The following is a 27,302-nucleotide window of genomic DNA, read 5'->3' as shown; positions in this document are numbered from 1 at the left end:
TAAACTCCAACATTATATTGATATCTCTATTAATGGTCTTGTAAAACAACCATAATTGACAAAGGGAAAGGAATTCTATCATTTATGGTTATTATGTGGTATATCTATAAGAATTATATTATGATATAGTAATCAAATTTGATCCCTCATTGTTTTCACAGGTCATGTAATGATTCTAAAAAGTAATATGATGCAATAAAAGAAGAGTTAAAATTAATAACCAGAATGGTGTTTAATAAATTTATCGAATTATCCAATAATTGTAAAAGAGACTATTATATAAATGTGACTCAAAGGATAATGTCGAATGATATAATGGTTAGACTTGTGATTAAAAGTTTTACTCGCAAAGAATGTATCAATCATAATGAGATATTTAGTTTTTAAAAAAACTCATTAAGAATCATCACGATATTAGTGATCATTATTAGTTTGAGTTAGATCATAAAGATATGAAACTAAGTTTTTTTTTTTAAGGATATAGCTTTATACTCTAAATGATTTACAAAGAAAATAAAAGAAATATAAAGTTTGGTATGCAAATTCAAGAATCCATTTATGACCTTAAATAAGCTTTAAGATAATTGATATATAAAAGTTTTTGATATCACTATTTCTTTTTCAGATTTAAGGAAAATACTATTGATCAGTATTTATAACAGTGGGAGTAAGTTTATTAAATTGGTCTTATATATGGATAATATTTTGCCTTACTAATAGTGATCTTGGTTTATTATACTAAATCAAGAAATTTTTCACTAAGAGTTTTAAGATGGTTAATATGATGAGATATTTTATATTATTAATATTGAGTAATTCAATAATAAACCTCAATGATTATGAAGACTATCTTAGGAAGGATATATCAACCAAGTATTGAAAAGATTTAATATACAGCTTTGTTCGGTAAATCATAAAAATAATATTTTAGTCAATAGTAAATGCTTTAAAATGACTTGAAAAAAATCAGATAAAAAAAATATTCTTTGTATATGTGTAGTTGGAAGTCTGTACTCAAGCTTGTGTCGGAATATATATTAATTTTATAGTTAAAAATAATGGGTATATATTAGAGTTACCCAAAAATAAAAATACTAAAGGACTACAAAGAAAGTAATAAGATATTTGGAAGGGACAAAGGATTATATGCTCAAATTTATGAAATTATATCAGCTTGAAATAATGGTATTTTTCAGATGCTAATTGTATAAATTACCTCGATAATAAGAAGTCAATCTTACGATTAATATCTATATCAATTAGAGAGGTAATTTATTATTATTAATAATAAAAGTTGATTTTGTGGCATGCTTTCAGGCCAATGATCAAATTTTTTTACTACAAAATTTTATCTCAGGACTTGGTGTAGTCAAACTAAATTGTTAAGTCGTTGAAAATATTTTATGATATTACAGTAGTTTTCTTTTCTAAGAATGACAAGTACTATTTTATCTCTATATATTATAGTATAAAGTATTTGATGGTTAGAGAAGAGGAGCCTAGAAACATCCTATGTCAATTAATTACTTGAGTTTCACTATATTAATTGCTAATCAATTCACTTAGAACTTACATCCTAAAGTATTTTAAAAGAATATATTCTTATCATTGGGTTTATGAGTAACCCATAAAAGATATGGTAATACATATTTGAGTGGATACTATAATTGACATTCTTCCTTATGTACTTAAAATTATTTATTTCTACTATCTTGTTTACAATTATGTATGTACATATTATGGTTGAATGTGATGATAGGATTGTTTTGACAAGACAAATTATAATAGTCATTTCAAACTACATTAAAAAAGACTAACAGTATTGTGGTACATAGAAGGAAGCGTGACACTAATGACATACAATCGCTGTGACTTGTATTATTATATTTATTGGATTTATTGACTTATTTTTAAAATTCATGCGCGTATATATAATTTTTTTAAAATTACAGAATCCAATTGGGTTAAATTATTTTTAAATAAATTTTATTGATTTTTTTAATTTTAAATTTTTTTGTATCTTACTAATTAATGAGCAAAGTTAGAGAATGTAATATTATGTAGCCCTATTTAATTAGATAAGATATATTATAGATATGATGAGAGTACAGAGTCCAGGATAAGTTATTAAGAGAGTTCCTCCCATTAAATGCATCTTAAGGAAGTTCAGATTCCTTAAGATGTATTTAATGGGAGGAACTCTCTTAATAACTTATCCTGGACTCTATACTCTCATTTATAAATAAACAGGACATCTGGAGGTTAAATAGACGCATCTCAATGTAATTAAGAGATTAAGATTTTTCTCTTAATCTTCCTAATCTATTAATTTAAGTACTCCTATGAAAGTATAGGAAGAGATGAGGAGTATCTAGTTATCTTAGATCTGACGATGATCTATCTATAGATTAGATAAGATTTATTCTTCTGAACAATAATGAAAAGTACATATCATAATATTATTTAGATCAATTATTATTTGATTTCGGATTTTAATATAATTTTTTTTTCATATTACTAATAGTATGATTATATATTTTATACTAATATAAAATATTTTAGCCTTTGCTTGTCAAAATTCTATCGTTTCTCTTTCCCCTTTGTGCTCGTTGTATTCTTAGCTTTCTTGCAAGCAAAGTAGTGGTGAACACGAGTGCAGTAATCGGACATCACTAACTTCGCCTCGCCTACTACCCTCCGTTGTCCAGTGAGATGAGATACTTGACCACATCCGTAGTCGCCTCGGCCATGCAAACGAAAACTTCTTGCCCTTGCCCGCCAAGATACTCTTTTACTCTCTCTTCTCTCACCTCACCGTCTTCTTTATTCTCATTGTTTTCTTAGTTTTTTTTGCAGTTAAAGAGAGGAAAGTAGCAATAAAAAATTATGGTCGTCGTCTTGTCTGCGGCTCTCTTCAACGCTGAGTGGGAAGTGATCCTCTCTTACTTTGAATCCTTTCTACCCTCTCCCTCCATTTTGTTCTCACTGTTTGTTAGACTTTCTTTTTGGGGAAGCGATGCTTTGGTTAAAAAGCGATAAAAAACAATGCGCTCCACCTTGCGCATTGCTCCCTTGCGATGCACTCCGACTTCAAAAGGGAGGAGATGTTTGACTGCATGCTCACATGCCTTCTCACCGCTGATGACTTTCTTCTCTTGTGTCTCCTTTTCCGTTATACTTATCGTCTTTTTTGGCTTTATTGCAAGCAACGGATTTATGTATTTATGGTTCTTTGTTGCAATCAACGGATTTATGGATGTAATTTTCTCCTCTCGTGTCTTATATATTTATCGTTCTTTGTTCTTTAAAAGGGATATCATTTACCATAAGTCTTAATATTCGGAACATGATAATTGTGCTTGAATATCAAGAATCATCTTTTCTTTTTGATTTTTTTCGTCATTGAATGACACTTGGTTGGCTTATTACAATTGTATATAGTTTTTTTTTGTTGAGTTTAACTTCGAAAGCATTTTTTAGGGCATTTCATTTTCAAGCCTTCCAACAGCACATCATTCACTTCAAATGAGGTTGTATTTTTTGCATATTAACATATTTCTCAGACTTTTCTTTGTTCCTTCATTTACTGTAGTATGCCATCGCATTCGATGCCCATTAAAATTAAATTTGATTCTTTAATTAAATTCCAGTGATATAGCACAATTAATATCTATAATAAATATGCAAATTGCAACACAGCCAGAACCGTCATTTGCTACTCTAATAAAGTATATTATTAATATGTACATTCTCCAATCTTGCATCGTGTGAAATCGCCTGTGCCTGTTGTAGATATATTAAGTATTAGTAAACAACATAATCTACATCAAAAGGCCCACTATGGAAGATTCCGTTTTAGGAACTATTATAGGCCAAATGAAACATCCAACTAGTCAGCCAGTAATGATGCTGATTTAAGAAGGAATTTAGATCATCTTCAGACTTTTTACATATGTACCTTCGCAATAATCCCTAGTCAGCCAATAATAACTAGATTATATTGCCTTTGTCTAATGTACTGTTATTGATCTGTAACTCATTTTCTTCTATGGTGTCCATTTTAATATTTACTTACCTACAAACAATACAAGATTGGCATTACTCTCTTGGTTTAATTATGTTCTATTGTTGACGTCAAATGGATCTTGACATCATAACCTTCTAGAGATTTTCGCATATTAGAAAAGAAAAACAAAAATTCTATCTATTAGAATCATACTTGGCTTACTGATATTTTATCCTGTCTGAAAAAAATAACATCTTTTTGATCTAATGGTAGTCATCTAGTTCATTTCTTCAATATCAAAACTTGGCAGAGTTAAGAAAACAAGAACCAAATACTTTATGCTCTTGTAATTAATAGTTCCTTTTGGCTTCATAATTTATCGCAAATATGGCTTTAATTGCTTTCAGAAGCGATCGTATCTGATAGTTTAACGGTGCAAAAGATAACAAATCTGGCATTACAAACCTTTGGCTCTTAATTTGTTTCTGTAAAGGCATTCGGCACTTAATTATTGGTTTGGCTTATTACTGATATCCATCAAAGTCATTGTTGGTTTGATGTTTGCCTTTCTTTTATTCTTTAACTTTATTCCAGTTTTCTGAACTTGACTTTGGTGTATATCAACAAAGTTGTTGATTTTTAGCAATCTCATTAATTAAATGAATGGCATGCATGCTATCTTTGATAAAAATAGTGCCGCTTAATTTTTTGTTATTCCCCCTATGAGCTTGAATGAATTGTTAATTTTGTGTCGTCTTTCTGATATTGTTAGTTGGCCTGTCTATTTTGTTTTTTCTGTCTCATCACTTAATTTGTATTGTCAACTTTTGATAATACTTCTGTCTATAATGAACCAAGTTGGTACTTAGGTACTTTCTAAACTTAAAAGTGATTATGCTGAGTATCGAATTGCTTGCTACATATAAACGGAAGTGTCAACAACGGGAGGTTGGCTGCTCCTGACTCTCATATCTTTAATGCATGGAAATACCTAAGCATAGTATTCTAAATAAACAAATAGGAACCAAATTGGACGCAGTCGTTGATTCAAGTGATTCTATACATATACTTAATCGTCCTCATTTTTGAGAAAGATGTTGATAATTGTTGACGTCAAAGCCCAGTGATCGTGACCTTTTAAGCACCATCTTTCTGTAATATGTGATTGTCATCGTTGCAAGGATTAGATGCAACTTTGCAAACAAATTAGAGAACCAAAATACTCTATGCTTGCTGCTTGGTCTGTGGATTACCGATCTTCATGTGGAAACTACCATTTATGCTTCTTGATGATAATGATAATGATAATGATGATGTTCCTCTATCATAAATTGAATGCTTGTGCAGACTGATACTGTCATCGCCTTGCTTCAACTATGGCCTTTCCTTCTTATATCTTAGTAGTGGAGATGGACTGTTCTCTGCGTATTCCTACTTGTTATTACTTGTCGATTGAACACACCAGTAGGTGCTTAAGAGTTAAGGTGCACTATGTTTGGAGTCTGAAATTAGTACAAGTAATATGAATAAAGGGGTATAAATATGTCATTCCGAAAGATGTAAGCGGCTATATGTTATATCTCATACTTCATTTTCTTTCAGCCATTCTTTCACTAGCTAAATTACCAAGTCAACTTCTCATGTGCTAGGATGTAGTGAACCATGCTTTAGTAACAATATCAAGCATTGTTAGCATGTGACAGTTAATGAATCAATTTGCTATTCTGCTTTACCTAACTTTTTTTTTCCATATTGGGATCATACTTCAGGGCAGTTATGGATGTAGAGCATTGGTTTGAAGGACACTTTACTGGTCTTCAATTAGGATGTCCTGATTTCTCACAAATAGAATTGACTAGTTTTCATTTCAGTTCTTAATTTCATAAGATGTTACTTCTATCCCTATTGAAATTCATGTCATGGTGAATTTTCTTTCGGTTTGTACTTTCATAAGATTTTGCCTCCACATATCGACCTACTTATGGCTGCATTCATGCAGATTAATGAGCTTGGTAGTATACATCATCTAATCAAATCAAATCAGATCAGTATTCATGCTAAATTGCGTCATGTATGTTTCATATTCAATGTTATATCCATCTTGATATGCATTGTTAGTAAATCTCTCTCTCTCTCTCTCTCTCTCTCTCTATTGTTAAAGGGAGTGAAGTGCTTAAATTCTTACAAGCTTTTCAGACTCTTTCTGTAGCTCATCATCCTCCTTATATTTTGCCAAGTTTCATAGGATATCCTTTCTGTAGCAATGGACATGGCACGTTAAACTTTCTTCTTGAAGATATATAGTTTTATTAAATCTCGGATTTTGATATTGAATCTCGTGTATGATTTGAATTTATGAAATATTATCGAAAGCGATTTTTGAAGGTCTTCTCTTCTAATGAACAATTGGAATGATTTGGAGAAGAAAACTTTTTTCTTAAATGCTAGAGCTATGAACGCTCTATTTTGCGCTTTGGATAAAACTAAGTTTAATCGGGTTTCTACTTATGAAAAACAACTTTCGAAATATGGCACACTTTCGAAATCATACACGAAGGTGCGAGTAGAGTAAAAGATTCTAAAATCAATCTTTTAATGCATAATTTTAAACTATTTTATATGAAACTAAGTGAAATCATTGGAGACATATACACCCATTTTATGGATGTCGTCAATGGTTTAAAAGCACTTGGTAGAAGTTTTTCGGATTTTGAACTCATTAACAAGATTTTACGATCGCTTTCTAAAAATTAGGATTCAAAAATAATGGCAAAACAAGAATTAAAGAGCCTGAACCATTTTTCAATTAAAAAACTTATAGGATCTTTGATGACCTACGAAATAACATGTAATGCACATAAAAAACTTGAGAATCATCTTCCAAAAAACAAGAAGGATTTTAGACTTAGAACAATTGAAGACCACTCGAGCATAAGCTCAAGTGATGGTGAACTTGAAACTTCTTTAATTTATTTCGAAATTATATAATATTTTTCATGAGTTGTTCTTAAATTAATTTAGAAAAATTATATTTTTTTTAATCGCATGTTTAATTAAAATACAAAAATAAAATTGGATCATGCTTACCTTTCTAGTGATTTTAAAAGTAATCATAAAAATTACATATTTTATGATAAACAAATAGAATAATTTTAATTAAAAATACCTTATGAAATCATGCTTGATATTTTAATAATATAATAGAATATTAGATATAAATTTAATGCTTGTACACCAAACAAGATGAATCATATTGTTTCTCGATTTTGATTGATAATGCTCTATGATTAATAAAAATCATATTTTATTTAAAGTAATGATTTGATATCATGCTTAATAAGTTTATGTTTTGAATTTATGCATGATGATTCTTAAAATTTATGGATTATCGATTTTTATGATAATGAACATGGCCTTTTTTATTTTAAACTATGATGTATGTTTTCATACGAAAAAAAAAAAAAAAACTTAATCATGCTTAAATGAAATAAATCACTTAAAATGAAATATATAAAAAGGAAAATATATATTAATAATAATATAATGATGACTTGAAAGTATGCTTAACTAATTTATATTTTAAACTTATGCATGATAATTTTTGCAATCTTTTGAAAGTTCTTTTTTGCTGTTAATAAATAATGCATGGATTTGAAAGAAAAGAACATGCATGAAATCAATCAATCAAAAGGAGAAAAGGATTTTTTGAAAATTTCTTTTTCTCTGTCTTATCGATTTTTCACTAAGAGATCAATAAAATTATTTATGCCATTTTGAATCTCTTTGAAAGAAATGTTGAGATTTTGATGATTTGAATTTGAATAAGTTTTATCAAAATTATGATCTTGGTTTATTGGAAATACTTGAGATAATTTTTTTTAATCAAGATCTTTTCTTTATACTCCTATAATTTTTCTTGGTATTTTACTAAAGAGGAGATTTTTCTATGTGAATCATAAGATTTCTTTTGTATGAATTGAAATCTTTTTCTCCTACGTTTCCTTTTATTATTTACTAAAGAGAATATCTTTCTCGAAATTCATGACTTAAAATTTTATTTGAATATCTTTTATTATTTGATCTCCTAAGATTTCTCTTTGAATATTTAAGAGGAGATTTGTCAAAATGAATAATGTCTTTTGGTATTATTCACATGATCTCATCCTTCATGATATGATTTTTTGGTTTTGTATAATTTCTTATATTCATGAAGTATATCTCATCATCAAGTTCTTCTTGATATTCTTCATGTGATGATATGAATGCATGCAATACTATGATTTTGACATTCATGACTTGATTTTTTGATGATTAAAATAATGACTAGAATATTGATGTAATTATGAATAGTGATTTGGTATTATGCATGTAATACTTCAACTTATGACATTGATGCATGTAATGATGAAATATTCATGATAAAAAAATTATTTTGACATTCATGACTTGATTTTTCATCTTTGTTATTTACCTTTGTTATGATTTAAAAATTATTGTAAAGGAAAAAAGAATTACAAAATTATTTTCTTCCCTTCTTTTTGGACAATGATAAAGGGGAAGAAATTTTGCTAGCTTGCATACTTCAAGAAGAAGCAAAAAGCTTGCTCGTCCTAAAAGATGTAAAAAATCTTGTCAACTTTCATATGTGTAAAATTTGCTAGCTCACAAATTACAAGAAGAAAAACTTTATAGGAAGCAAAGTTACTAGCTTATTAAAAAATGATGCATGCAATACTTATAATTTTATTATGATGATGTATTTGATATATTGCATATCATATATGAGAATCATGATTAAAATTGTATTGACTTGAATTAAATTTAAATTCAAGGTTTATCTCAATTATGACATATTGAAATAAGAATGACACTCTATTTTTATCATAATTTAAAAATTAATGAATTATACCATTGTTTTGTTATTCCTCTTTTTTTGCCCATGACAAAGAAAAGATGTAAAAACATGTTAACTTGTTCATCTCAAAAGAGAAGCAAAGATTGCTAACTTGTATATTTCAAGAAGAAAAAGTTGTCTTTCTTGAACATCTTAAATATTGCTAGCTTACATAATATAAAACTCAAAATTTTTGCTAACTTGCAATGATAATAAAACTTGAGATTTATTATGCAATAATTTGAACTTGGATGTCTAAAAACACTTGCTAGTTACTCTTCTCCTTTTTGTTGATGACAAACGGGGACAAGTATGATATGCATGAGTTTATGATAATATGTTGCTTGGATTTTTGAATCCAAGAGTCTATATCAATATGACATATTGATAGGGGGAGTTTGTTTAAACTCCGTCATCAATTGGTTGTCATCATAAAAAAGGAAGAGATCGTTGAATCTCGAATTTTGATGATGAAACCAATTAATAAGTGTTTAGAATTAATCTATGTTTTGAGTGACGTAGGATTCTTCGATCAGGATGAGACAATTAAAGCAGGAAGAATCATGTTGGGTTGGTGGAACATGTCAGAAGATTGGATGTCTAACTAGAGGATTGGATGACGTATCGACAGAAGGCTTCAGGCCATGGATTCAGGCATCGAGCTAAGAAGAGCAGAAATTACGATACGGATATTGGAGTTACGGAGGTCAACTAGCCGATTGGGTAATAGGCTGCAAGAGAGGACAATGCGTCGAAGAATCAGATGAAGCGTCGATGGACCAATGACATGCTGAACAATATGATTCATGCTTAGTAATAATTGTCTAGATCAAAGTATGTTTTTACGTGTGTAGGATTAACTACGATAGCAAGACATAAAGCAAAATGAAGTCTCGGAGTCAAGAACGTGATTTCGTTGAGAGTTCAAGAGTTCGTCGGAAGTCTAGACATTCGTCGGAAGTTTTATCGGAATTGACCGAGAAGTCCCGGAGCTTGCCAAAGAAGCTCATCGAAACTTACTAAGAAGATCATCATGAAGTCTAGGAGCTTGCCGGGAGTCCGCTAGAATATTACCGAGAGATCATCGGAAGTTCGCTTGAAGATCGCCAAAAGAAACCTAGACTTACGAACTTTATTTAGCTTAGTAAATGTCTTAAAATTTGTATTAGCACATAATAGGGATTATAATTGGGCCAACCCAATTAGGGGACAGTTGGGCCAAGTTTGAGCTATGTTGGGCTAAAAGAAAGACCCAAACAGTGACCAAACAAGTGAAACCGTCATGGCATAGTCTCCAAGACTATGTCAGGCAGTGGTACTGTTAGTTTCGATAGTGGTATTGCCCAGACTCAGTCTCCGAGACTGTTTGGGCGATGGTACTGCCCAGTGTCAGGCTACAGGCGATGGTACCACCCATACCTTGAAATTTTGAGGGTTTGAATTTTGGGCTCCAAATTTAAATCCATTTAGGGTCTATAAATACACCAGCTATTCCTGCATAGAGAAGTAAGAAATATTGAACAAAACCCTATGATTCTAAAGTTGTAAACTTTAAAAAGTTGAGTTCCCTCCTCCCAAAACTTAGAGAGAGTTCTAAGGGAGGTGTGAGAGAGATACCTTGTAAAAGAGAGTTGTAAAAGGTTGTCTTATGTGAAAATGAGAAGAGAGGTATAAAAGGATAGTTGGTCTTCACCCGTTGAAAGAAGATCAATAGTGGATGCCGATGGCATCGACGGAAGAGGAATCAGCAAAGTAGATATAGGTCACGACGACCGAACCACTATAAAAATCTGGTTTGTATTTTTTTTATGCAATTTACTTTACTGCAAATCACTTTACTTACTTTATATCTATTGTGCTCTTCCATATGCTTTCAAAGTTAATACTTGAAACAGTTTTTCGTTGGAAACGAATTTAATCATAATGAAGTTTTGAACCAACATAATTTTTATCGGTGCACTAATTCACCTCGCCTCTTAGTACCGACTCTTTTCTTGACAAGTTTCTCATAGACTTTGTAATTTCTTTTTTGCACTAATTGATCAGTAATGACCGTAGCATATTTCTCGAATAAGTGTCTTTCTTTTTTTTTTTCCCGAAAGTGCTAAATTCCTTTATTTGGGGTCTGCTTTACTATTCCTCGTTAGAAGTTTGAGAAATCAGGGTTAGCTAACCATAGACCATGGCCAACTTTTTATCTCATTATAAAATAGAAAGAACACATTTAGAATATATCTGGTATTCCATATCTTTGTCAATACAGAGTCTGTATATGTATATGTGGGAGTTTATGTAGTTAAGGTTGATTAGAAATTCATTTATGTTTTAATTCATAATATATAGCCCATAAAGAGTAGAGAGTATTTCATGAATGTTATCTTTCAGCATTGGACTTGCAAGTTGCTGTAATACGTTATGGTGTTTCTGTAAACCGAGTTATCCTTGATGAAGTTGTTGTTGATAGTTGTCAATTCACATGGATTTTAAAAGATATATTAGAGAAAAAAGTATTTTCCACTAGGAAAAAGAATCTTAATTACCGAAGCTAATTTAATTAACCTTAGGGATGTTGGTTTATCAACTTGATTGTTCTGATATTTGATGTCAAGTATGCTTTGTATAGCAATCATTCAAGGAATTATAATCGATATAAACACTGGGGAAGATTTGTGTAGAATGAAAGGCTTGGGTTGGCTTTGATGGTGTTCGATAAGGCTTTCTCCATTGTCGCGAATTATAAGAAATTATTTAATGTCAAAAGGATTTTGATAGGATTCAAGATTGGCTTCCCTTATGAGCATGTAGGAATAATAAGTAAGAAAATAAAAGAGTAGAGGGATGGAGAGGAACCATCGAGAAGTGATTTAATAATTCAAGCTAAATTAGCTTTATTATGCTCATAAAAATAATGGACGATAATCCTATTTAAATTTCAGCTGAAACTTCACAATTCTTAGAATTCAGTTTTTGATTAGGAAAATAATTAGGCAGCTGCTGCTTATCATTATTAAATCACAAATGGTATTGACTTTTATTGTTTTTTACCAGACATTTTAAATACACATGCATGTAATGCTAGTGACTGCACTCTTTTCTCAAGCGAAGTTCCTCTTTGATCTTGTGATTTGTGTGAGAGATGCACGATGACTTAAATAGTATATACTTTTCTGCTTGAAGCATTATCCAGACCTTGGTTGATTAAAATAGGATGCATGGTGGTTCTCAAGTTCAAAAGAATGATTTGATGTACTGCAAACCATGATTTTAGCTGTGATGTAATTTTGGGACATGGTAATGCGGTATATAAAATACATGTGTATGTCTTATTTTGATCTTCATGTACAGATTTATAAAGTTATCCCAAGTACGTCGTTCATCATCGGATGAATTTTTTCGCCTACAGACTCTAGAGGCAGATTGTTAAAACATTCCAACTTTGAGGTCTTCCTGCTTGTTCTAGGATCCTGGATTATCTAAATATCGATGGATTTGATGAGTGATTTATATTGATAAGAGACATTTTTGCAATAATTTAGGGATCTCAGAAGAAAAGTCAATGAAAAAATAAGTACACCCAACTACCTAAACACGGAGGCTTGTCCGCTATTGCCCGCAGGACCATCAGATAAGGAGATGTTGCAGCTCAAGCCACAAATAATCCCTTGTGAAAACATTGAAGAGATGACATATAGGAAATGACTCGATCTGACAGTGCAGCAGCACTAGAAAAGGCCTGGCAGTTAGGCGAGGCAAGCCAAGTTGTAAAGGAAAAGCTCGGCCATTCTTCTTCCTCCGAACACAAGTGGCAATCCCCATGAAACAAGAAACAAGCAAGTTGAATGGACAAGATGTTCACATCTGGGGAAGAGAAGGAATTTTCATTTCTGAAAATGATCCACTGCTTTCCCTGAATAAGGCAGAAACCTCCTGATAATTCCTCCACAAACATGAACTAAATTAATTCCCTGAATTTAACCTTGTTACACTTGAAAATGAACTAAAATAATTCATTCAAAAAATCTATCCATTTAAATATTATTCAAGACTGTATTTCATTTCAAAATCAAGTGTATTTTGATGAAATTTATCTAAAACACTTTAAACATATATATTCATACCCACATATGATTGTGATATTCATTCATGTATTTTTTTTTTTTCTTTTTGAAGAACTATAATTTAAATTTTACAAGTACTTTTGGAGGAGGAGGAGAGAGGAGTAGAACAAAGGAGGAGGAGGAAAGAATGGGTTCATGCATTTTGGTTCCAATGTCATTCAAACCAAAGAATAAGGATATTTTAGTCCAAATAAAAAAATAGAGATGCGACATAGACTATAGGGTAAAAAAACCAATAGAAGGAAATTTTTTTCAATAAATTACAGAATAAAAAAATTCGTGCAAATATTGATATGTGCATCAGAAATAAAATACTTGAAAAACCTCATGCATTAAATTTTTTCATGCAAATTTTGATATGATGATTTTTATACAAAACCTCATGCAACATTTTTTTTATAATAACTAATGTTTCAAGAATTTAGGTTTGAAATGAATAGTTGGTAACCATGCATAACTTTCAGCACAGAATCCTGCCATAAACATGTTTCATTAATGAAATCCTCAGGGTACACTAATTACAAAGTAACAACAAAAATGAGGTATATGATGGATTCAGAACCTCCACGGATTCAGGAGTGCTCTCACCAAACTGAAGCAATTCAAGAGTTGCCTGTGGCCTGAAACACATCCTAAAGCAGTCAAATGTTTGTGGCATGCTGCAGAATGTTATTCCATCAATATCACACAGAATCAAGACTGAATGACTGTGATATCCTCAAATGCAAGCTGAAAAGAGGTGGAATATAGCTCTTCCACATGGTTGGGCCAGAGGAGTTGAGCAACTGCAGCCTCCAAGCCATCTTCCTGCTGTGTGTGTGTCTGTTTGATATAAAATGCCTGATAAGACTCTGGATTGGCCATGCAGCAACATTGCCCAGAGCATGCTCATGGTAATCCAATAGATACCCAGTCCACTCCCCGCAGGGCATTCACTGCCCACAGCTCTCGTTCCTATAGAAGTCGGTCAATCTTCCTACTGCATCCACGAATCAAAGGGTTGTCCTCCACCAGTCCAGCTCGAAAAGCTTTAGCATCATAATCCATTAAGACACCGTCACAAATGTATTTGAGAAGAGGTTATCCCAACCTCCCCAAATGCCCCAACAATGCCTCTCTGACAATTCTTTCAATGGAATGCTCATATCCTCTTTCAATATAACTTTGTGCGCTTGATAACCATGCAGATCTGTTCACTGCAAATTTGTAGAGCATACAGCCAGCGTCAGTCCAGTGTTAGCAGGGAAAGGAGGCTTCTGTTTTTGGTTTCCCTTGTTTTCCGTCAAGGCTCTCTGGTAAAGTGTTTTCTCTTCATCGCAGATTTAAGCTGCAAGCAACATAGTGTACATGTACGTCAAGGATCCAGCTTGATAAGCTTCCTTCCTAGTCTTCAACCGCTCTTTTACATACTCCTCTTTCACCCAATTTATGGCAATTTATAGGAGAGGATCATGCAAGCTATACAGGTTAGTGAAAAGAACGATCTTTTCCATCCTTTGGATCACCAAAATGGATCTTTTCCGGAGTTGGAGGTGGTAGAGGGGTCTGAGGAGCACTTCCTGTTGCAGCAGCCTGAGTGCTGAAGCATAATTTGGTCTCCAGGCGTCGTAACGGCGCGAATTGGATCAGTCGATCACACCATGAGAAGCGGGGCAGGGAGAGATGGGAATAGCAAGGTTTACGAGATGGTGGCGCGGCCTGGATCACGCGTGGCGGTGACCCTGTGGAAGCCGAGGAATAAGGGTTTCCGCTTCAGTCGGACCGGGCCCGGCCTCCTTGGGGTCGGCCAACTTTGCGGCCTATTTAGATGTTTGTTTTCCGAGGTTAGCCTTTTGATGAACGGACCATAAAGCACTCGATGCCGCCCGCGGACGAAGCGGAGAGGTGGAAGTGGGAAAACGCCGGCGCCGGCGCCGTCGCAGGGTTCGCCACAGTCGCCGCCCTCCATCCCCTCGACGTTGTCCGTACTCGCTTTCAAGGTCTTCTTCTTGTCTCTCTCCTCCGATCTCTCTGCCCTTCGTAGGTCTCTGACGATCTTCTCTTTCCCTTTATTAGTTACCGATGGACGAGCTTCGCATCTTCCGCTCTACAGGAACACCGCGCACGCTATTTATACTATTGCTAGAACCGAGGTTGGTTATTTCTGTTCTCCTTGCTTATGGTTTGTTTGTTATTATTCCTCTGAAATATGTGTATTTATGATGGAGCAATCAACCAAAATTTAAGCCAAGCTGATAAAAGCAAGAATTTTGATTCAAATGATTAGCTTAGTGGCTAATACACTTGAACTGAATAATCTGAGTAACCGTGACTATCATACTTGAGGCTTATTTGAAATATCAAGAGTCAGTATTAAACAACAGAGGAGGCAAGATCTTTCAGGGGCAGCACATATATTGTCTGGATGCAAGAATTTCACTATGAATAATTAGATACATTAAGTTGTAATCTAAACTCAAATATGTCCAAATTTGGTAATTAGTTGACAATTAATCTCTCACAATGAGTTCCATATTCCTAACTTTCTTTTACTAGGTTTGATAAATCATAATCTTATTCCATATCTGTTAAAATTTGGCAATCATACAATGAAATAATATGTAATAAATGACCATATTCTACCAACTATATATTTCAAACTCGGTCATTTCCAATCTGAGTCGGTCGAGTTGGAATAGGATTAGTCAAAGACAGTCTGATACTTCTCGAGAAATTGGGATCAGCCAATATCCATTGGGTTTGGCCAGAAATCATCTAGGATTTGCTGATTGAATAGGATTTGGGAGGCCTATTAAAGGAAGCATATATTTGTTGATCAAACTGGTTTGTGGTCTCTGATACCCCTGGTGATTCCAATCTTGAATTTGATATTTTTCATGTCAGCATATTTTGTGCTGGATTAAAATATAATTTCTGACATTATTATTATTGGTTTCGGGGATTTTCCTAATTAAGTATTTACTTTGTAGCTTAAAGTGGTAATTATCTTGGTAACAATTAGATGTTGCATTTTTCTAGGGCTTCAAAGGGCTATATTCAGGTTTTTATCCAGCAGTCTTTGGATCTACCATTTCGTGGGGCCTCTACTTCTTCTTGTAAGTAATGTTGGATTTTTTTTTTCCTCTAGTTGATACACCAAATGTGGAAGCAACAAGATATTATACTAAATCTCTTGTAGTTGTTCTAAAGCCCTCATGTAGTTGTTTCCTCAATGTTTCTAAATTTCAAAATGCATAAGTTATTCTCCCAACTACTTTATGTGTTTTACCTTCTTAAATTTGTGTCGCCATAATGTTGTGGGAGCACAATGTTGGCTTATGGTGCACTATGCTTGCCTATGGCCAACATGAGGTCACCATTGAACAAGTGAGGCATTAAATTTCCTTGAAATAGAGTTGAAATGGATTTGGAATTTTGTGCTGCACTATGCTTACTGGAAATCAGTGGCAATACGTGCAAGATGGCAAGTAAATGGCTTTGTCGTAAAAGGCACCCTGCTTCCCCCATCTCATGGTTTCATTTATCATCAGCATCATCAATCCTGATGCATTAGTGGTGATCTGCGAAGATGGAGATTGAGTTAGTATCACAGTCATGAGCATTGAAGACAAAGCTTTATTTTATCATTTTTGTAATATATGTCAAGCTGCGAGTGGTTGGTTCTCAAATCCTTGCCAAGTTCTTTCTCTCTTTCTAATTGAGTCTTAGCATGAGCATTCTTGGCAATATGCTTGAGGGTTAGCAAAACTATGAACCAGGTGTCAGCCATTAGTTCACCTTGAGTACTATCTTTAATTGTGTTGAAACTAGGAATTACTTTTTATATTTTTTTCACTATAGAAGTTGATTAGCATGGACAGATATTTGCATGAGTGTGTGAGATGCATATAAGAAGTGTGCACGGATGATATTCATACATGTGGTTGTTTTTCTAACTGAGCTCGACGGGCCAATCTAGTGTACAAGGTGTTGGGAAATCTAGGGCGACATCACATGTGCAGCGGAAGAATAGAAAACAAAATCATAAAATTTCCTGCAGAAAAAGAAAGTTTCATCGTTGTGCGAAGATTGATGTGCAAGAACCCGTAAAATCGAAAACTACACGTATAAGAAAGATGTGTTACCTAGGGAGATCATATATCTCTGAAAACCTGTAGATCTGTGGGAGAAGATGAAGGAAGTCAACTGTCCTCCTCTTTAGTGGTGATTCACACGGTAAGGGCTGCGAAGACGCTCCTCAAATCGCTGTACAATCTTCCTTTCCATACGCACCATGCGATCAAGAAGGGCTTGGCCCTTTTTGCTATCCACATACAACAAACAGGTGTTGCTGGCTAAGGAGGAGAGGGGGAGAGGAGAATAGGAGGTGGCAGCCAAAAGGGGTCTAGCCTATAGCCCTTTGGTTCCCTCCTATTTATAGAGGTTCCTTGTCAACTTAACCCTAATGGATCCTGCCCTATTGGGTAGTGGATCTCCATCCAACTACCCAAGCCTCTTGAATTAGTGGATTTCTACCCAATAATCTCTCATTAACTCTTATTGGATCTTCTCTACAAGATCCAATAATTCAGGGGCATACTGCATATTGGATATCTTATTGAATTACTACGAACGTACTAGGCCATTACGTTGCAATCTCTAGATAATATAGGGGAATCCAATCTATTGGACTTGTTTGTCCTCAATTACTATGTATATATAGTCTGTCATTCATCTAATATCTCAAAATCTATATTCTGGGTATGGTGCTATCAAGCTCATTTGATTTCTACTCGAGTCTTGTTATAATCGGATGCTCCCGGAGAACTTTTTCTCTCTTAATCCGAATGACCTTGGCTAGGGATTTGTCTGAGCAAGAACGCATAAGATATTCCTCTCATGACATCAAGAGTGGATGATCCTATATCGACACTCAATAGCCTTCGTAAGATTAGCTGTCACTCTCGATGACTAGATATGTCAGATCTGGAACTTCTAGGCCTATAAGTCTGATATGAAAGAGTGGAGTACTCATACAGGACATCATTGGTGTCTCAAGCCTAAGGACCAGATACACCATTAGGATGACGAGATCATTGTCTGACAATGAGGTATCATCAACCATCTAGCATTCCGTGAGTGAATCGATCGGTGAACTTATTCTCCAATGAGCATCTGCACCGTATCCCTAGTGTCCCCACACGAGCAACTATGAGACTAGTCGCTTCTATCATATGGATGGGTATACAGCATACTAGTTTATTCAGTTATCTCAATGTTCCTCTCGAGTAATTTACGACCGGGATTATTTAGGGTTTGTGTTTAATGGTAAATCGGTTTCATTATCGTTATCTCATTACAATCCGATTTCCACTACATAAATCCATGGACATCACAATATATATGTAACGGGTAATATAAAGTAGAAAAAATGTCAAATATATAATAAACAAAAAGAGTGCGTATCATGTCACACGTGTCATCACTTACGTGATTAACTTGCAGGACACTTATGACTAGCACAACGTTGCAAAGGAACAACCTTACCATTTGTACCAAGGCTCATCCTCTTTAATGAAACTTCTTGGTGGTAAAAATTCATGTAGTATAAACATGATGCTTATATCTGCATGTTTCTGTATATATACAAAAATGACCAAAAACCCTGCAGCAAAGTCTTTAGACCATCCATTAGCACTAAAGAAGTTTCAGGTTTCATACTCTACATTCCAAAGTGGGCCTCTGATTTTGCTTGTATGAATGTTTTCTTTCTTTTTACTGTCTCACTCAGCATCTGCAGCTGGCTCCTAATTTATTGCTAAACTTTCCCCTTTCTTTAAACAAGAATTTTTTTAGTTTCCTTATGCAATGAAATTGCTGTTGGTTAGTTCTTGTGAAAACTTTTGCATTTAGTGTTCATGTCATTACAGTAGATGAAACATATATGCTTCTGTTGTCTTGTTCCTCTTTGATGCCTGACTTCATCGATGAATTGATGTAGCTGATTTTTATATTGTTGATTATATGGATCACTTTCTAGGCAAGAAGTTTTTTCTTTTTTTCAGCTATAGCAGAGCAAAACAAAGGTACTTAACAAGGAACAATGAGCAGCTCAGCCCCAGCTATCATCTTCTCTCTGCAGCTGAAGCTGGTGTTTTGGTCAGTACTTTAGCTGTTTTATGATCATCCATCTAGTTTGCATTATCTTGCAACAGTTTTACACACTATCTTCTCACTTGTAAATTCATCAAATAGATACTTTGTCATGTCAGATAAAATATCTCTTTTTTTGTGATTACTACAGCCAATTGATAATGTTGTGGCTCTCTATGTTTCAGAGATTAAATTAATCTTGGATAATGAATCTGGATGTAATCTTGTGTGTTTATTTGCTTTGTATGATCTATCAACACATCATAGATGTTGATTCGACCAAGTCTTTCATATATTCAACCTATATATTAATGTATCTGCCTTAACTTTGTTGCATATCTGGTGATTTCTTAGTAATGCAGAAATAAGTTAATTAACTAGTTTCTTGGTCTTTGTGTTTATCTAAATTTATAATTACAGTTTTTGTATGTTATTTCATTTATACGACAGCCGGTCATCTAGGAACCTCGTGAACTCCCAAACAAAAAAGAGATGTATATAGTTTACTAAATTATAAGATTAATGAGTCTGTTTAAGACAATGACTTGATGTATTATTATGATAACAATAGAGCAATCAACTGCCTCTATTTGTCTTAGAGTTTCTTATGAAGTTATGATAATTGTTAGCATGCTCTTTGTTCAAATAGTTGGTGGACTCCTTTGAGATGTAGAGGTTGCCTCCTCCTGAAAAGGTCAAAGAAATGTCTTCACCCAACTTGGTTCCGCATCTTAGTGACTCCAGCTGATCTACCCATGCATAGTATAGAAGGTGGGATCTGTCTGGTATGGAGTTGATGTGCACAGAAAATATAGTGGGTATACTATCCCATTGTCTCTTCCAATGGAGGGAAAGGGTGCATGCTGGCATGCACAACCACAAACTTGTACTAAGGGTTTCGACAATTGTTGTAAGAACTATATCATGATTATTGTACAATTATATAATGGGTATGCCTTAACCAATAATATGAAGACTGCCTTAAATATTTGTAGATTTCATAAATGATTGACCAATATCATTTGGATCATCCTATTTTGAATGAATTATCTCAATGATAATTGCATCTGAATGATGCATTACAAATCAAAATTCTTTCTAATTTAAGACCATTTTATATCTTCATAATTTAACAATTTGACATATTGTCCTTTTGTTGACATTTTGATCTGTTGTAGAATTAGACACATATTTTACTTGTTGACCAGTCATTATAAAGGCAGCTAGAACAACTGTTCAACAACTTTGCTCAACAATACATTAGGCATTAATTTGGGTGATATGGTAACGGTGCAAGATTTGGAGGTTTGACGTGATTTTTAAAATTCCAATCAGATCCAATAAAGGGCCTTGATTTGATCTTTGATTAAGGAATTAGGACTTGTAATTGCATCAGTAACTCACAATGCTAGCCCAGAGCCGTGATGTGAGATTGGACTTATTTGTCACTTGAGATTGAAATAAGGTCAACATAACCCGAAAAATATGAGTTGCCACCCATGGTAGGCAGGCTGATGGTATTGGCAAAGAAAGGCTGATGGAGTAAGAACAGGGGCATGGTGGTAGTAGCAGACAAAGAAAGCTAAGGGGAAAGGAGATGGGGAGAAAGAGAAAGCTGAGGATCTTAGGTGACAAAAATAGAAGTATAGAACAGCAAATGATAAAAGAGGATTAGGAAATTGATATAGGAAGAGCTAACATTTATAGTTATTCCTCTGTTGCGTATTTGGATTCATATCGGAACATGTTGCTGGACACCTCCGTTTGATCCTAGCGTAATTCATGCTTGAGCTCAAGTTTCACAGCGAAAAGACTACACCAGGGTGCAAATATGCACATCTCAAACCCTTTCTTAAAAGAAAAAGGAAAGGAAGAAAAGAAAACGAAACCCTATACTTGACCTCTATACCTTCAGGTTGTTTTGGTCAAATTGCACCGTTATTGATTTCTATTAGTTTGGGAGTCATTTTGGTTCAAATAAGATGAATAAATGAATATGTAGCTTATCACGCTTGGTGAACTTTAGTTATTCAGAAAAATAATAGCATCAGAAAAATAATAGCATCAGTCCTTGGCATATTTTGGTTGAGGATGTTTCACATTTGGACTAATGGATATCTTCTGTAGGTACTTAAAATATGAGCTAAGAGTCTGTAGACTAATTATCTCCAATTCTTTTCATTTTATCTTTTGCTTTTGGCATAATGACTGGCAGATGTATCTTTGCTGGTGGCGAATGTTATTTCTCAGGCAGCCATGATGGTTGCAGGCGGTGTTGTTATTGTTATTATGTCAGGTGATAATAAATGCTGTTGTAGGCACTTCTTCTGTAACTTTGTGATTGTAGTCAGTGGACCAAGCCAGTTGATTGTTTATTGCCTGAGATTTTCAAACAAGTTCATGTAGGCAACGACATTTGTGTTAGTGAGTTCGTGTAGGCAACATGTGTGTGTTAGTGTATCGTAACCGAAGAGGGATCTATGTATTGTAGCTGAAGAGGGATCTGATACAAATGAGCATAAGATTGGTCTAACAAACTAAGAGTTGATTGTCAAGGCTAAAAGCGGAACTGCTCTACCAGTGTGTTCTCCCTCCCTCGTGAGTTCCTAATCCCTTCGTTTCCTGTAAAAAAAGAGGGAAAAAAAGAATGAATGAGAAAAAGAAGTGAAGGGATATCCAATAATGATCCTTGATTGTTTAAGGTTCACAATTGGTTTGGTGATTTCATTTAATTAAACTTGACTATAGTGGTCTAACTATTTTACATGGTTTCATGTCGAATATGTGACAGTTCTGATATTGAAAATAATGAGGATATTACATTTTGATTGCCAATTTAATTGTATGCTGACCAACACTTATTTTATTTGATGATGCAAACTCTCTGACCAGGTATCCTTGTTTACCAATCCTATTTGGCTTGTAAAAACACGAATGCAGCTCCAAACACCTCACCAAGATTATCGGCCATATTCTGGACTGTATGGTATGTTTTTTTATCAATTTTATTTCCACGAAGTCCAGGGATTTGAGAATTGCTAGATTAATGCATACCACTTGAGCAACATACCTGGTATAAATAATTAAATAATATCTCATAAATTCCTCTTATTGCTTCATTGTTTGATATTCTTCCTTTTAGCAAGTCATTATTGAGTATATAGAAATTACTTAAACATCTGTATACTTGTTATGTAAGGTCAGATGCTTTGAGGACCATTTTAAAAGAGGAAGGATGGAAGGGACTTTATAGAGGGATTGGACCGAGTCTTCTGCTTGTATGTAATTTGCTATTTGTTGATTCTAAATGTAAACTATTCCAGTTTTGCAATTTACAGTCTTCTATATCTTTTACTGTGCTTGTTTGCTCACGACATATCTTGTTTGCTTGATGTCGTGCTATCTGTGTTTCTTTTTCTGATTTAGTGGATATGTTGCCATGCATTCCCTAATCTTTTAACATGAACTGTTAGTTCTTTCTCAGCTGTGGCACCAAGAAGTGAATGAGATCTAAATGTTCCTGCCGTCTTTTTAGTAATGTCTGCCTGATATTAGTCCTTACTTTATGGTTTTAAATTGCACCCATAGGGATAATAATTTCTTAAGGATTATATGTTTCTTTGGTTAATAGCTAATACTTGTAGGTTATTCTGTTATTTATCTTATTCTGATACTCAATTCGCTAACCTTTTAGATCGTGAAAACCATCACTCGAGACTTATTAGAATCCACCTTTGATTTAGAAGACTATGAACTCATGCTAGACCACTCATTTATAAATGTCTGATGTGTGTTTGTGGATTGAAGAATCAGGTTCAAGAATTGCCATGGCATGTACCATGTACATTGTTGCTTTTTAGCGCTGTTTTCTTTTATTTATCTCTTCTCTAAAATATATCAATAGATATGGCTCCTATCACATTCTATACTCATAATATGTGAAATGCATAATTATCATTTGGCTACTACACTAGTTTCAGGCATCATATGATGGAGGAAAGGCTAGTTATCATGTGTCTGGACATAATGGGATTTCAGTGCATATTAGGTGAAAGGAAGTTTATGATACTATGTTTTAGTCAAGGATTAGGTTTTCTGTCATGCCAACCATATGGGCAACACATATTACTCTTCTAGAGAAACAAAAGTAAAACCGCTACATATAGCCCCTACTTATTAAATTTGTATATCTTTAACCAACTTGTGATGCATTGGTTTTGACAATTTGAATTCCAATTATGTAACATAAAAATTAGGCTTGCTTATATATGTCTGATAAAGGAGGCATCTAAGAACAGAAGGTTCTTGTTTGCCAGAAGGCTAGTGGTTTGCATGCCAGAATGTTAGGAATTTTTTGTTGGATTTCTCACTTTATTTGGCTCATTCAATTTTATTGACTTCTCACTTAATGGTTAATATCTGCAGTTTTGCATTCATCTTTTGGCCTTATATTCCTGTTAGCATTTGTCGTCGACTACTTTGTGACGAATTATTCCTTTAATCTCTCTACCTATATTTTGTAGTATTAGTTGTTGCTGTCGCTATCATCGGCTACTTATGATGAACTGTTCTTTTAATTTCTCTACCTATATTTTGTAGTATTAGTGGAAATTTTGATGCTTGTTTATCCTCTGTTAGGTTACTCATGGTGCAATCCAATTTACTGCTTATGAGGAGCTCCGTAAACTTGCTACTTACATGAAGGGCAAAGGTGGAAAGGCAAAAATTACTGAAGGTGATAACCTACTGGTAATATTCTCACTAATGTGTTTTAGGAAGTAGACACTATAGTTTGAATATGTACAAATGACAACCTCAGATGGATTGTGTATCTTTTGTATATTGTGTTTATGCTTGAAAATTCACTATTTCAAAGGTTAACTTTCAAATTTCTCCTTTTAATCGGATAAAATGGTCATAAGCTTAACAAGTGATTGATAATTGGGAAGATATTGCATATATATCTTTTGCAAAGGTAAGTGGCATAGATGGGATTTGACCTAGGACCTTGCTATCGACGATCAAGGTTTTTGTTATCTGACATCTTAAAATCTTTGATGCTAGATATTATATATATTACTTATAAATTCTTTATATTTTATAAAGAGAAGGTGTTTATGACGTCTTTTAGCTAGTCAAGGTTTTTATCAATTGAAGTATCTGACATCTTAAAAAAAATGATTCTAGATATTATATATATTGCTTATATATTCTTTATACTTTATAAAGAGAAGATGTTTACGAATTATTTTTGCTAAATTAAAAAAAAATGATCTGTCAGATAAACTAAACATCAGTTCCGTCTTAGCTGAATTTTTTCGCTTCAGAACCCCTAACCTGGACAGAAATTTATGTTTTACCATATCAATTTTGACACTTTGCAAAACAGAAATTGCAAAATCTTATAGTATCAGTTGCAATACAGAAATTGCAAAATTTTGACGATATATTTTTTGTCAGTTGAATAAAATCTTCTAGCATCAGATTCAACTAATTCTTTTTGTAGTTCCATTATGTGTAAATAGCATCCTTTTTCCGATATGTATGGATGTAGATATCTGCATCACCTAAAAATGTTCTCTTTGGTAGCCAGCAATGGAAGGTACCATCATAACTTGTGTGATTGCCATCTTTTATCAAATTGTTGAATACTTATTGACCGTCAGAAGAGACAAATGAATGTCTCAATATAAAATTGAACTCATCATGTCTCCTTTCAAGTCTTTAAAGTTCATCACATAACATTAAATTGTCATGATAGTTTCTCTTTTCCCAGAGTCTGCCATCTATTCATTTTTTACCTTTAGTTTTCAGTTTTTTTATTCTCTAATTTCAGTGCCTCTATATTAATATTTGCTCGACAAGAATGAGATCGAAGTGGATAAAAAGAGGGAGCTGCTAGATGAAATATATATTAATCTGTGGAAATCTACCAACTGATAACATTTAAATTAATGTTGCAATCATCTGATCCGATATGCCAATTCGAGTTTTATATATATGTATATATGTATATATATGTATATATGTATACATGTATATATACATATATGTATATATGTATACATGTATATATATATGTATATATATGTATACATGTATATATATATGTATATATATGTATACATGTATATATGTATATATATACATATATACATATATACATATACATGTATATATATATATATATATATATATATATATATATATATATATATACATGTATACATGTATGCATATAGATATATAAATGTATATACATATGCATATGTATACATGTATATATATATATGTAAATATATATATATATATACATGTATACAAATATATATACATGTATACAAATATATATATACATATATATATATATATACATAAACACACACACACTATATATATATATATATAGCTGAATTTTTGCACTTCTGAACCCCTAACCCGGACAGCAATTTATGTTTTACCATATCAATTTTGACACTTTGCAATACAGAAATTGCAAAATCTTATTGTGGTCATGTTTTGATGATGTCAAGGATGGATCCAAAACTTTAAGAAAATCTCAAGGTTGCTGATGTGTTCAATTAGAAAATGTGGGATTTTTTATTCCATTCATTCTTTTTGCAAATCGGAGTCCATAAAACTAGAAAGGGAAAGGAGAAGATGCGTTGAGCATAAAGTGTATTTGCCTGACTACAAATCTTTTACGTAATTCTAATATAACATTAATGGTTTAACTCGGTTAATATTTCTTACTCTTGGACAGTTTAGAATTTTGTTTATGATGTGGTTTATTGTTTTCTTGTTCACTAGAACTCATTTGATTATGCTGCTCTTGGAGCTTCCTCAAAATCGTTTGCCATTCTATTCACATATCCATATCAGGCAAGCTGGTCAAGAACAGTTCTTTTCTGTTTTCTACTATATTCATTTTTAATGCCTAATGCATATTGGTGTTTTTGATAGGTTGTTCGATCACGCTTACAGGTACTTTCTGTGTTATTCTTCTGTTAATATAAATAGACTTGTCAACTTTTCTGTCTGACAATTAATCATCTTGGTTCTTGCACCAAGTTTTAATTTTCTTAATCCAAGAGAAGTTTCCTAGTCTTAACTGATACTGTTGGGCTACACTGCAGCAAAGACCTAATATTGATGGAATCCCCAAATATTTGGATAGTTGGCACGTGGTGAAAGATACTGCAAGGTGAATAATATTGTCATATCATTATTATTTTTGCAATATTTGGTGAATTGCATACTAGTAGATAACAATGAGCTCAGTTTATGAATCTTTAAAGTTGCAGTCTGATTGTCTGTGTCTTCATGAATATTATTACTGCAAAAGGGATCAGCATGCATATTTAATAAAAGGTATTGGCATCTTGGCCTCTGACATGATGCTAGAATCTCATGACTGCATCTGTCACTATTCTCAAAGAAGATAAAAAGGGTAGCTGAGTGCACTAGGCTCCTGTCAATGGAATGTTTGGGATGGTTCAAAATAAGAAACTTATCGTGCAATATTTATGTATTTTGGCCATTTCTTTTTGGCTATTTTAGAGTCTCTAGGATCTTATTTATAGTTGAATTTGTGTCCAAAAGTCTCAACATGAGTATAATATGTGTTATGCTAGACTGCTAGTTTTTTATTTTACTAGAACTAGTATTTTAAGTGTTTGAATTGTCTTTTCTATTTATATTTGAATAGAAACCTATACTTGTTGCTTAGTCAAGTTCTGTGGACGGTATTCCATTTTTTTCCTTGTTGTGACCCTTTTATAATTGTTGACTGAATAAACACACAACATGTAAATATTCCACTGCAGGTTCGAAGGGCTTGGAGGATTTTACAGAGGCATCACATCCAACATATTGAAAAATATCCCAGCATCTTCCATAACCTTTGTGGTGTATGAAAATGTTCTTCACATTCTTAAATTAAACAGAAGGCAGAGCTGATCCATCTAATTCCGTTTTTTTCTCTGTGATTTCCTTGTTACTTTTTTCTATTTACTTTCTTCCATTTTCAGTGTTTCAATTCCCAATTATGCACATACTGCACAATTTTTTTCTATCAAATATTAATTCCTATGACTTGAATTCACTGTAATGACTGCTTCATGGCTTCTATGTTTTTTGTCAGTTGAATAAA

At 33.3% G+C, this 27,302-nt stretch overlaps 1 protein-coding gene across 4 annotated transcripts in view; it reads left to right on the top strand.

Moving 5' to 3' along the window:
• The first annotated feature begins 13,800 nt into the window (after positions 1-13,800).
• LOC103974031 (folate transporter 1, chloroplastic) overlaps positions 13,801-27,302 on the top strand; it is a 13,527-nt gene continuing 25 nt past the window's right edge. Inside the window, exons 1-12 of one of the 4 annotated variants that reach the window (XM_018821675.2) lie at positions 13,801-14,097; positions 14,206-14,997; positions 15,074-15,150; positions 16,037-16,113; positions 19,063-19,156; positions 22,043-22,136; positions 22,355-22,428; positions 23,789-23,899; positions 25,961-26,032; positions 26,114-26,134; positions 26,287-26,354; positions 26,977-27,302. The exon at positions 26,977-27,302 is cut by the window's right edge and continues 25 nt beyond it. In XM_018821675.2, coding sequence (XP_018677220.2) covers positions 14,877-14,997; positions 15,074-15,150; positions 16,037-16,113; positions 19,063-19,156; positions 22,043-22,136; positions 22,355-22,428; positions 23,789-23,899; positions 25,961-26,032; positions 26,114-26,134; positions 26,287-26,354; positions 26,977-27,109 — 942 coding nt within the window. In that variant the 5' untranslated portion in view covers positions 13,801-14,097; positions 14,206-14,876 and the 3' untranslated portion in view covers positions 27,110-27,302. Of the gene's footprint in view, positions 14,998-15,073; positions 15,151-16,036; positions 16,114-19,062; positions 19,157-22,042; positions 22,137-22,354; positions 22,429-23,788; positions 23,900-25,960; positions 26,033-26,113; positions 26,135-26,286; positions 26,355-26,976 lie in introns of all 4 variants that reach the window. The other 3 variants (XM_065158450.1, XM_065158448.1, XM_009388763.3) reach the window with 3 other exon arrangements.

This window comes from Musa acuminata, chromosome BXJ3-7 (assembly GCF_036884655.1).
Source record: "Musa acuminata AAA Group cultivar baxijiao chromosome BXJ3-7, Cavendish_Baxijiao_AAA, whole genome shotgun sequence".
Classification (NCBI taxonomy): domain Eukaryota; kingdom Viridiplantae; phylum Streptophyta; class Magnoliopsida; order Zingiberales; family Musaceae; genus Musa; species Musa acuminata.
Note: the sequence above shows the minus strand (reverse complement) of the source record. Positions and strands in the feature narration are given on the sequence as shown.